At 40.9% G+C, this 12,987-nt stretch overlaps 1 protein-coding gene across 7 annotated transcripts; it reads right to left on the bottom strand.

Annotated features, from left to right (window-relative positions):
• Positions 1-10,037: 10,037 nt before the first annotated feature.
• B3GALT4 (beta-1,3-galactosyltransferase 4) lies at positions 10,038-12,893 on the bottom strand. Of its 7 annotated transcripts, none has more exons than XM_051966970.1 (2): positions 12,754-12,893; positions 10,038-11,817 (listed from the first exon to the last, which is right to left on the bottom strand). In XM_051966970.1, exon 2 carries the CDS (start codon positions 11,798-11,800, stop codon positions 10,655-10,657), a length of 1,146 nt encoding a protein of 381 aa, XP_051822930.1. In that variant the 5' UTR covers positions 11,801-11,817; positions 12,754-12,893; the 3' UTR covers positions 10,038-10,654. The 7 variants fall into 7 exon arrangements, with proteins under 7 accessions (XP_051822930.1, XP_051822932.1, XP_051822931.1 ...); XM_051966972.1 differs by lacking the exon at positions 12,754-12,893 and adding an exon at positions 12,403-12,734; XM_051966971.1 differs by lacking the exon at positions 12,754-12,893 and adding an exon at positions 12,447-12,734.
• Between the last annotated feature and the right edge of the window lie 94 nt (positions 12,894-12,987).

Below are 12,987 nucleotides of genomic sequence, written 5' to 3'. Positions count from 1 at the left end.
ACCAGAGTTTGGACTGCACCCTCCTTTGTCTAACCGAGCTTGGAGCTACATGTATATATTTCATGGGAACCTCACATTGGCCGCTGGATTCTTGGAGACAAAAGTCTCATTCAGCCCTGAGACCAAAACATGAATCTATTTGGTCCCAGTAAATCTCTCCCTTTCAGAAATCCAAATAAAATATTAAAAACTCTCTAATTTCTATCTTGCCTCAGTTTCTCCAGCATTATAAGATAATATCATAGGATTAAGAGCACCATAATCGATTACAGTTCTGAGGTGCAAAAAACAAGATTGGATAGAAGTCAACAAGCTGCTAGCTCTCCTGACCCTTGAGACTAAGAAATGGAGTTCATTATTTGAATCCAGTTGGGAAATAAGAAAGAGCACATCAGTTATCCTTAAGGGACAGCTTGATGGAGTAAAGATATCCTCAACACTCTTACTCACTCATTTCCTCAAGGTTATTCCTTAGAGAAAATTCTTTGATTTTTAAAGTTGAAAGTACAGTTGGTTTATTCAGAGATAACCATTATGTAAGCAGTTAACAGAACAATATCAATTACCTGTATATAATCAATAAGAAAATGATACATTTATCCGCAAGGGTGGGGAGATTTGTAAACAACAGTTACTAGGATTTTGATTGGATAGAATCAGAGAATTTTATGGATCTTAAAGTTAAAAGAATTTATTGAACAATAAAGATGAAGGTAGTAAAGTTGAAAGTGACACTGGTAAGCAAAAGGTAATTCCAAAATTCCAATGTTATTTTGTGATGCTTTTTTATACTTATATGGACCTGCTGCTGCTCTGAACAGAAAATTTATATATTAAAAGTTTTTTAAAATATATACAATAAAATATATTTTTATTTTATCAGAATGGTTAAAGAGTTAGTGACTACACAGTTGTTTTTCCTTTTCTGAAGTTGCTGCAGAAGGAATATTAATATGCATATTAAAGTATATTTAGCACAAAGTCAGAGCTATGAAGGACTCTTAAGACATTTACCTCAAAGAGGAATGACAAGTTCTTGGATTGTAGGCAACAGAATTTGAATTTAGGGGACTTGGAGTATAAATATAGATTGGGTAAAACTCCAAGGAGGTATTGTGGTGTGTTTATGATAGAGTAAGGACTTCAAAGTAGCATGGGAGTGAGGATTATTCAGCTCTCCCACCTTGATCTCACTAGTCAGGAGTATGAAATCAATGCTGCAGAGTCTCATGAAGAAGATTCAATTAGTCTCATGCCATAAGGATTACACATAAACATGAAAAATTTAAGTTCACCTTGGTCCCGATTACGAGGAGCCCAGCTGGATTACTATGACCTGAGGGACTTGCTTGTCCCTTGGGAGTCTTTAAGGTATTAGACAAAAAGGTATTGCTAGATTCATTTTGATTCAGAATAATATATTTGAAACATGTTTTCATTCCTTTGAATCAAATTATCTTTGAACAACTAGTAGGTGAATTTTTTTTCCTGTGTGTGTGTGGGGAGGGGCATTTGTGATTAAATGACTTGTCAAGGATCACACAGCTAATTAAGTGTCAAGTGTCTGAGGCTGAATTTGAATTCAGATCCTTCTGACTTTTGGGCCAGTGCTTCATCCACTGTGGCACCCTCCTAATTCTTGTCCTTAGAATTCAATGAAGCATACTTAACCTGCCAGCTGGGGAGAGGGGGAGAAGGAGGGGAAAATTTGGAACACAAGGTTTTATAAGGGTCAGTGTTGAAAAATTACCCATATGTATGTTTTGTAAATAAAAAGCTTTAATTAAAAAAAAAAAAAAGAATTCAGTGAAGCAGATGTTTCCCAGCCTCAGCCTGTCCATTTTCAAGGTTAACTAACTCACTGGTTGACAATAAGTGAATGCAATAAAGTCTTTATTAGGCCCTTACCAGTAATCTCAAGGCCAACTTCCCCACTTCCCACAAATCTACTTAACAGTCAAGTTGTTTAATCTCTCCACAATTAAATATGGAGTAGCTTTTTATTGGTCTGCTCACATGTATGTCTGGAATGCTAAACTTTTTTGGCATGATGTCATTTTGTTGAAAGTCTTGATAATGAACACAAATATTCTATTGATGTTTATTAGTTTAGTATTCTTTTTGACTAATGTTTCTAGATGGTATGCTGCTTTAAATTTTCTTCTCGAATTAGAAACACATCCATCACAAGTAAGCCAATAGATTGTGTAGTTTATTTCCAAACATTAGCAGATAAAGTATAGAGCCATTGATATTGTTAAAATTGTAAATATGTGCCAGAAAGGCAAAATGCTTGCTCCACTGACTTTTTTTTTTTTAATTCTCTTATCTATTTCCCTAATAACAGAAAACAGTTAAAATGTTCAGAATGTAAAATTCTCTTGAAGTTGACAAGACTTTGTTGCTAGTCAGATTTCATCTTTTTTAATGATTGCACTTTGAGATTTTTATGCAGGCCAATTCCAAAAATTTGTTAATATTTATATTTCTCAAGTATCTAATCAGAATGATTTCATCTTACTTTTCTTTGTACCAAGTGGACAAAAGGCTCACTTTTTGGTGACAACTTAGTCATCTTGGACCAGAAAAAATGAAGTCCTTTTTTTGAAGTCCTTTCTTGATCTATATATCTACAGCATCTCAACCACCATAGATAGAGTCATGCTCTGAGCAACTCCATTTATTTCGTAGTACCTTGAGTAGGATAAGTAACTGTCTGGTATAGTATTTTTTTTCATAGTTCCAACTTTTGCTATTTTATTAATAGCAAATAGTCTTCAAAAGACTTCCACTTCAATCTTCTACCATGACTAATTCACTCTATGGCTCTTGATATTTCACAAACTTATTTAAGTCATCATAAACTGATACTGGTACATGTGTAAGGCAAGTTGCCCAAGCCCTTAAATTCTTGTTGAAAAACCTGTTCAACAGTTCTCCAGAACAAGTTTGCGCTGTGTGTCATTCTGTCTCTGCCTTTTCTTTCACATATATTAGAGTTAGGATCATTCAATGGCTTAGTAATCATAGTCTCATTTTTAACATGCTCATAACTGCTAAATTTAAGATAAATGCTCAAATTTCTAAAGATGCTTTAACTGACTTAGTCAAGAGTACCCCCTGTTTATCGACTTAATGCTCATACTCTTTTGAAACACAATGTATCCCAAACACATATTTTACAAAGGCTGTCCAAAACTGGCATTTGTCAATTGAATGTTTTAGGTTGTTTTCCTCTATCGGATCAACACTTATATCAGTCTCTTCTTAGTTTCCTTCAAGGTAGTTGTGTGTAAAACAATTGAGGGGTAGGGTGGAATCTAAACTACATAAATGTAGTTAGTAAGCTACATATGACTTGGAAAACTATACTTGTTTATATGTTAATACATCAACTTTAAAATCAGATTACAAGTAGATATAAACAATCTATAAAAAGAAACATGAATTTGATAGTTATAATAATTATTGTTATATAAATTCATTCAAACCAGGAACACATTACAAGTAGAAAGCATTATGTTTTATGTTAATATGTAATAGATTCATAATCATTGAAAAATATCACTAAAAGAAGATTCAGAATTAATATTTGCTAGGAACTTGGTATATTTTGCCAATAACTATTTTATCAATGTCTATATACATTTAAGGGATAATACTGTGTTTCAATATGGATGATAAATACCTATTTGTTAATCATAATCTTGGAAGTTTGAATAGTTTTTAGGGGTAATTTAGTATGACTTTTTCTTGATCTTTCTGCCCAGTGAATTTTACAATGATAAAAGAGGTTTTCAAGAACCAGAGAATTGTGACCTATCTACCATATTCCTTGTTTAGCTTCCATTTTGTCCGAAAAATTACTTGCTCTTGCATTGATCTCATTGCTTTTATAATGTGACATTTTATACCCTTTTTTTTTATAAAATAGAAATTGTTTTAAAAATCAACTTAATATTCTTATTTGTAAAATGAGATGATCATCTAAGAGGAAAAGTTGAGGAGAGTCTTTGGAGGAGGAGGAAGGGAATGTAAGAGACTCCTGAGCCTGTTTTAGGGTCTTGGAGCAGAAGGAAGGGGAAGGAAGGATGGCAGAATCATCCAGAATACTGGGGTCAATCCAGACCAGGAGTCATGGGAAGAGAATTTGTCAGGAATGTATTTGATGATGGCTAGAAGAACATTTTTACAGTTTTTATACAAATCAGGTCTTGGGAAAGAGACATGAAGACCTAGAGACAGGGGATCTTTGTCCATTTTCTCTCACAGTGATGAAATAAATCTAGTTGTAGGACAGTGTATTATAATTTAGAGACCCATATTCAGGCCACTGTTGTTGATTTTCTAAATTGTTTTGGAGTCAGGATATCACAAAGGAAAACCATATGCTTTCTCCTCAGATCCTATCCTGTGAGTTTCTTCTAATTCTTAAGACATGTTGAGGGGCAGAAGGGATTAGTGGCTCCCTGTCCTATCTCTGATTTCACTACTGGTAGGATTCAAAAGTTGCATTCTAAACTAGCTGTCCCTCAGTAAATAGGAAGGCAGATTGAACATAGTGCATAGCAAATGCTACTAGTTCCTTAATCTAGATATTGCTCTCTTTGGTAACTGATCAAACTCTTAAGCACTCCACAACGCTTGCTTCTCCTTTCATAGCTGTTGAAACAAATTTGCCTATTCTGCTGGTGGAAGTCTTCATGTGCTTGGGGTAGACATCTTGCTAACTCCCCATCAGATTTGATATGTTCTTACTCTCAACCTGCTTTAACCTGTCTGCTGAAATGGTTTATCATGGACTGTGGCTTCTGTGTCTGCTACAGCTTCTTGGAGCCAAAGATGAAAGTTGGGTTAATCAAGTGAACACCAAAGATGGATGAGTACCCAACAAGGGCTGTGCCAGCCCTCATACAGGAAATATGGAATAATCCTCCATGAACACCCTCCACAGCCTTTCCATGACACACAATCTAAGACCAGAGTCCATCCCCTGGCATAACTGGCAAGGACATAGTAGACCAGTTATTATTCCTTGTGGGGTGTTCCTCCTACAGCTCACTACAACAACACCTCTAGCACCAAAGATCCACTCTCAATAGTTCAGTGAGTTTTTGCTTGGACAAAAGAGGGAGTTTTTTTTTCTTCTTTGCCTGATATATATACATTGGTCTGGGAGTTCCCTGAGGTAAGACATAGCCTTTCCACTTTTAAACCATTTGGGGTGTTCCAGATCACACGACTTACCAGGAGAGGTAGCCTTTTTCTTTAGCATCTTTGCTGTCCTCTGCTTAGTATTTATTGGAGAGGAGACTGAGCTGATGGCTACAGCTTCCTTTAATTATGTAGATTCTAAATTCTGGGGTGCTCTAAAAATTGGCCAGGAATTGAAACTCCTATAATAGTCAGAACTTGCCCAAGGGAGACCTTGAATGGATTGGGGCTGCTCTCAGGAAGAACTGGTGTTTGTCAGCTGTAAGGAGAGGTTTGTTCCCAGAGAGATGAAAGCATTCATCCTGAACTTGTTTCTCCAAGGTGGTCTTAGTCCTTAAGGGAGCATCAGTGAGCTAGACAAAGGTCTTAGATTTAACCAGTTACTGGGCCAGGTGTCACAGGCTGAATTCTTACATGAACTATTAACCACAAGGAAAAGAAAAACACCATGTACTTGCCCACCCAGCCAGGTATAGAGAACTTGGATATATTTTTTTAAAAAACTAGAGTTGTAAATATGGTTAGTCACATTTGCCCTGAGTGCCCAAAATCAGCTTTTGTTATCTGGGCAAATTTTCCACAGGGCAAGATACAAGGCAAGAACCTTGTACAAGCCAGTACCACCATCATGCCAGTATTTTTTCTGAGCAAAATCTGTTCCTCCAAAGTAGTTAGTTCTAATTGGACTTGGGTATTAAGAACAGTATTCACATGGAGTCAGATATTCTTTAGGCCATAAAAAGTAAATGGAGAACAGAGGTAGTGATCTAAATTACTCTGTGGTTTCTATCAGCCAGTGAGACCCAGTCAGGTTGTGAGCTGGGCAGAGATTCAGGGCCTCTGGGATTTTCCATTTCCTACATCTTTTCTCAGCTGACAAGATCTGTCTGGTATTAAATATAGCCAGTTTTTTCTATTACTTCTCATCTGGGATGTGTTGATGTTTTTTAATTAGTCTCTGAACTTCCAAATGTGTACAAGTTGTGGTCTCAAAAGTGGATAGAGAAAGGATAGGGAATTGTGAGGATTGTGTGGTCACTGAGTGGTATACCAGAAAGTCCCCATCCTTATAATTTGTTTCCTGAGTCAATATCTAGTCAGCTTCATCAAGATTTGCAAAAAAAAAAAGGTCCTTCATGTATCCTGCTTGTCTTCCTTCCCATGGGCAACCCTTGTAGCTGCAGCTATTGATGTCCACACTTCTGCCAAATTGCTCTTGCAATTCTCAAGCATGATTTTTGAGATCTGATAGGTTTTTAACGAACTGAGTAAAGCACTGAGGACTATGATAATCTTTGGAGGTACTTAGCAATCATATACATGTCAGAACACAATCATTTCTAAATATTTCTGCACTATATAAAACCCAGAGTTTATGGGGAAAATGGGCGCATATGTATACATATTCACATATATTTGTTAATTTTACATTTTAAGAAATCAAGGAGACTCTAATCTAGGAAAATGCAACATCTTTAACTGAGTCTAGAAGTTGCAAACCAGAACATTGTACAGTGCTCAAGTACTTGAGTGCCCGCCTGTTAGAAAAGAGAAGTTTTTATGCAATTGAAGAACAAAAAAATGGGGATGTTGACTGGTGATTGGCTCAGTCTTGTTGTGTTTTTTTTTTGGGGGGGGGGCAGAAGAATAATAAATAACTTGGAGGTTGGACAAGTGCCAAGCACTGCTGACATGGTTCAAACTGGCTACTACTAGTTCAGGTAGGCCTTATGGGGAGAGTTCACAGTATAACATGGAGCAAAAGGCATCTGGGAGAAAGCAAGCCTTTTGTTCCATTATTCATTTTCAGAAATATAGAAAGATAAAGAGTTAACAAATCTTGGTAATTCTGACATTCCTATCTTATGATTTCTCAGTGTTTCATAGTCATTAGTTATCATATTTCAGGGACATTTTGCAGCTGTTTTCAGAGATCTTTGTGGGGACGTATACTGTAAGCCAGCACTGCTACCCAGATCTGGGTATGGGCAAAGCAGCAGAAAACTGCCGCAGTGCTGACCACAAGGCCCTCGGCAACCTTGCTCTCACCAGCTGTTCAGCCACTGCCTCTACCTATGTGCAGAGGTCTTTGGCAGCCACTGATGCTGCTGCCACAGTCACTGACGCTGCCACCACTTCATTCACTGGCTCCCTAAACCTCCTCCTGGTTTGCTAGGGTTCCCTTACATCCTGGTGCACCAAATTTTTCCTGCAGACCTTCCAAGTCTTCCTTTGTGTCTGTGGTTTGAGAGGTCTGGAAACCCTACCACTGCTGAGATTCAAAATCCCCAAAGCTTACTCCTAGTTTCCTGGGGGCCCAGGATGTGTTCACACATTGAGATTGTGCCCCAGATCAACCCCAATGCAACAGACCCCTCCTGTTGGCCTTCCAAGTTGCCTTCAGTTGGAAATTGTTCTATTCCACCTTTTGTGAGTTCTGACATTGAAAAATCTGTTTTGAGTCATTATTTAAAGGCATTTGGAAGGGTTTAGACAAGAGCTCAGGCATGTCTGTCTTCACTGTGCTGTCCTATCTCTGCCTGAGTCATTAGCTCTTTCTCAAATTAAATTTTTAAGGTATATTTTATTTTTCTATTTTTAAAAGAATATTTTCTTAAATAAGCTTTTGTATTTCTGTTTCTGTTTGGCCAGGTCTACTTTTTAAGGTATTATTTTTCCCTTTGGTGAACTTTTGTATATCTTCCCCATCTTCCCCCCTACCTTTTTTTTTTTTTTTTTTTGGCAGTTCCTTTACTATGTGATTGACTCTCATTTCATAAAGATTCTGTCAAATTTCTCTCATGTCTTTTCCCACCACTTTTCATATTTGATTTTGAAAATGCTTTTTGAATCCTTATAGGAGGTATTTTGCGGCCTCAGACAAATTCACATTTTTTATTTGAGACTTTACATGTAGCATTTTATATATATATATATATATATTTTGTGTTTTTATATTGCTTTTCTTTTCTAAGTTTGTGTCTTGATCTTCCTTGTCATCACAGTGACTTTCGATTGTTTTTTTTTTTTTCCATTGGTTTGCTTCTTGCTCATTTCTCCACTAATTTTTTGTGATAAAAATTTTAAAGTTGGGCTGTGCTTTTGGGGTGGAGAGGGTACTATCCAAGACTGAATATTACAAGGCTCCCTGTCATACAGCCTACCAGTGCTATTTGTTTACCAGGGATTTTTTCCTACCTCAGTGAAAGACATTTTCTGCTGTGCTAGTAAGCTCTTTTCCTGCTACTAAATTGATTTATGAGGCATTTTTCAAGGCTGTTCTGAGAAGACCTATCAGATTTATTTCTAAGATAATTAGTTTTATTCTGATTAAACACAATACACACACACACACACACACACACACACACACACACACACACACACACACCCTCTGTAGCCAATAGATTTGGGGCTAATTCTTCGTCAAAGAGCTTCAATTTAGCAAAACTTTGCAAGTTTCAGGTCCATATTGAAAAGCCAGGTACCCACCTGCTCTTTCATTGAGTGGAGTGGGGGCAGCAGATGAACTGGACCCTAAATTGCTTATGGATCTTAAACCAAAGATCAATGAAAAAAATGAGTTAGAGCCAGGATTTGAAACATTCAGGTGGGGTCAAGAAACTCACCAGTCCATTGGAGGGGAGTCCATACTAGACTCATGAGGGTTATTGCATTTAGCGACTGGCTACACTGGGGATAGTTGCATGTATCAATGGAGTTGCCTTATTGAGCTCCTGATAATCAGTGGTCATGTGCTACATCCTATTTGGTTTTCTTAGTGGCCATATGGGCTACTGATAGAACCCCCGATTTCTCCAGTTCCCGTAGGGTCCCATTTAAGTTGTCTTTACCTACCAGCAGATAGTACCATTTGACATTAGCCACTTTTGTCAGTGTAGAGAATCACACTGGCTTCCACTGTGCCTCTGGTTTCACTATCCTGACCCAGAAGTAGAACACATTGTCCATTGTAGCCAAGGTCAACTCTGCAATATATTTGCAGGATATTCAAGATATTTATGGGGGACAGGAACTGACCCAACTATATGCTTGCCCTATCCATGGGAGGTAACCAGAGTTGGGAGTAAATAACTAGTTCTTGAAAAACAGACAATTAGTCATGGCTCTGAAGCTGGAAGGTATCTCAGATGATGTGTGATCCAACTCTTTCTAGTTTAAAGATGTTGATACCATTTCTCAGAGAGGTGGAATGATTCGGTTTGGCACTAGCTGGCACAGAGAATTTGTGCTGGAGCCATGTTAGAATCCTGCCCCAGACACTAGCTGTTGTGATCTTACAAATGGGGTTGATGATAGCATCTTCCTCACAGGGCTGTTGTGAGGCTTGAATAAGTTTAAAATGTTACATAAATAAATCCAAGCCATTATTCTTTACCCAAGGTCAGGAAGGCAGGAAACTCAAACATGGGAGTACATAGAAAAATAAGGCACATATAGAATGTGATTAACAATCTACACATTGCCTCCAAGTTTCCATCCCTTTTCCTCCATCTGTTCACTGGGCCAAATAGTACAAGTGGATCCCTACCTGTTTTTCCCTAAAGAATCCAAATATTTTCCCTCATTTGGTTGTCTTAATGGCAAAGGGAGCTTTTAGCTTCATCTTCCCCTTAGTACAGGCTTGCTTTCAATCCAGCTTTTGGGATTCCCAGGATGAAGCATAATTGAACCAGATTACAGATGGACAATACTTTCTAGTCCTGGACCACACTCATTGCACCCTAAGATCATATTAGTTTTCATTAGTTAGATGACATTAGCTTTCTTACTGTAGTTTCATATAAGACAATACACAAAAATGGGGAAACAAGGAGGTTTTACTGAGAAATAACTGTCATCTTCTCCTGCCCCTGAACAAATGCATTGCAACTTGGGGGACAGTCAACTCTGTTCCTTCTGACCATCCCAGGATGGAAAAGAAGGCTTTTTTTTTTCCCCCTTCCCCTGTTGATTAGGACTCCTCCATATCCAGCTGTCTTGGAGCTGAGTCCTTTTCTGATACTTCCAAACTCTTAAGAATGTGAAATGGGGAGCAACTAGGTGGCACAGTGGATAGAGCACCGGCTCTTAAGTTAGGAGGACCTGAGTTCAAATCTGCTGTCAGACACTTAACACTTCCCAGCTGTGTGACCCTGGGCAAGTCACTTAACCCCAATTGCCTCAGCAAAAAAAAAAGAAAGAAAGAAAGAAAAAAGGGGGGGGGGGGGAATGGAATTACAGCTCAGGCCACTGAATCCATAGCCTGGGGAGATACTTCATTGCTTCATGATAAACTAGGATTGTTGGAGAAGAAGGATAAAATCCCAGGGCAACTGCATCCCAAGTATCCAGATCCCACTGTGGGCCAGCCTTTCCCAACACCTCCTTCTGATAGATCTTCAGCCTCAGCTCTTCTCTTCTGAGGATTCACATATTGTCAAAAATACCACCAGTTCAGCATCCAACATCTCAGCATTCCAAGAGTTTCCTGAAGCCATGAGCAGAGTGGCTTGTCCCCATTCCCTGAGGAACCCCTCACAAGCTCCCAGGCACTCTTCATCTCCCAGGGCTCCATGTGGTGAGAAGTTAGCAAGATCCTCCCAAAACAGCAGCGGTCGATGGGGTATCGGGCAGCACCTGCTATCCGAGAATTGTGGGTAGGTGCAACCCCCACCTTCTTGGCAATCACCCCAACAAAAATATCTTCTACTGGGATTAGAGGCACACCACCAGCTGCCCTCAGAATCAGCTGCAGGACTGGGGCTGACAACACATAGCCAGTGCCTGAACCGTAAGGGGGGAAGGCACCCCGCTCAGAAGGCCACTGGACCTCCGACACCTGATGCCTGCTCCCCTTCAAGCGGGAAGGGTAAACTCTCCAGTGGACATGGCCAAGGTACAGATGGGGCACAGCAGGGGGCAACGCTGATTCTTTCTCTCCACTTTCGGCCCCCCCTTGAAGAATTCTATCTCTGTTAGGATCTCTCTGTTGCAGATCCTTTTCTCGTTTGTCAAGTTCAGCCACAAGCCCAGGGACATTGATATAAACATCATCGTCAGTCTTGAGGACATAATGAACATTGGGGCAATACCTGGCTGCCCATGCCAGTCCACTTAAGGTTTTCAGGGTAAGGTTTCGATATGAATCAGTGAAAGCGGCCTGCACGATATCCCCCTCAACCTGTGCTTCCCATTTTAGCACCTCCCTAATGTTTTCCCAATGATTATAATCAGGTTCCCCAAGTATGAAGAGAGTCCGGACCAAGTGACCATGGATCTCCCGAAGAGCTCCCCAGGAGGCTCGAATAGCATCTCTCTGCTCTTGATGCTCAGGTGCGGTGCTCACTAGGATCAGAAGAAAAGGCTGGGAACCAGAACTTTTGCAAGCCCCTACATTAGGGATCAGAAGGTGGGGCAAGGAGAGCGGGGGTGCAGGTGCAGCTGGGGCTGGCATTGGGGGAGTGAAGGATAACTCCTTCCTTAGCCCAGAGGGACCAAAGATGGCCCAGACACATAAGAATGCCAAGGCTGCCAGGAGGATGCAGCGTGGATGGAGAAGGCAGGAGGACATGTTGGGAAACATTCAAATTTGATAGTGACCTGGAAAGAGACAAATGGGGAGGGGGGGGGAGGGAGGGGAGGGAGGAGAGAGAAGAGGGTAGAAAAAGAATGAGAGTTGGAATAGAGGCAAACATACTTCATAGATAGTCATCTAATTTTCGCCCGCACGTCCTAAGACGGTCCTTAGCTCTCATCCCCAACTACCTCTTCGAGCCAACATTCTCTTCCCCAGCTCCTGCTCCCGGAGAGAATAGAAATAGAGAAGGCAGGAATGGGGGATGGGGCAATGGATCTGAATGCAGATTGCAGAGGACGGAGAAGAGGGGTGACAGATGACAGTTTGGGAAAGCCTGGAGAGGAAAAAGGTAGAACGGGAGCTGGGGACAGAGGACGGGGGGCACTAGAAGTGGATTACCTTGAGTGCAGCACTCTGATGCCCTAAATGCTGGCTCCATGGTTGGGCTGCTTATCAGTAGTGTGCACCCGCCTTGTTTCTCGTCATCTCCCCAGCCCCTCCTTCTAACTCCCCTCCCTCTTCTTACTGGACTGCCTACTTTCTATCTGCAATCACCTTCTGCCTTCCTATCGCCTGGTCCCGTTTACCCCTTCCCTCCTCTCTTCCACCTCATCTGGGTTTGAGGGGTCCTTTCTTTCCCATTATCTCCTACTCGGCTTTTCATTGGCTCTCCTTCTGGTTTCTGTGTCAATATGGGACTGAGGACGGGTTGATGTTTTATCGAGGGCGGATGTCTATTTTTCTACTCCCCACAGTGCTCACGATTCGGGAGAGCAGGGGACATTCTCCCCAGGGTCCTTGGGCAGCTCCGCACCGGCCCGGTGGTGCAGGGACGGGTTTGTGTCCGCAGCTGTGTGCAGCGTTCCCGTCCCAATGCGTGGAGCACGGCAGCCGCAGCAGCAGTTTCCCATCCCTTTCCCCCGCCTCTTTCCCACAATCACTGGCACCACTGCCCTTACCTCCCAGAACCCGTCCAGCATTGGGGGCCGCTTCCGCCCTTTCTCTGCCACGTGGTTGGGATGGCGGTCTGCAGGGTGAGAAGGAAGTCCCATCCAGCAAAGGTCTAATCTGGCTTTCTTTTTACCAGCCAGACTCCACCCCTAAGGCGCTTCCAGAAATTGTAGTTCAAAGGGACCCGGGGCAGTAAGGGAAGTCGCTACGAAGTAGTGGGAGTGCCAGAGACTCACTCAGTT

This window comes from Antechinus flavipes, chromosome 6 (assembly GCF_016432865.1).
Source record: "Antechinus flavipes isolate AdamAnt ecotype Samford, QLD, Australia chromosome 6, AdamAnt_v2, whole genome shotgun sequence".
Taxonomy (NCBI): domain Eukaryota; kingdom Metazoa; phylum Chordata; class Mammalia; order Dasyuromorphia; family Dasyuridae; genus Antechinus; species Antechinus flavipes.
Note: the sequence above shows the minus strand (reverse complement) of the source record. Positions and strands in the feature narration are given on the sequence as shown.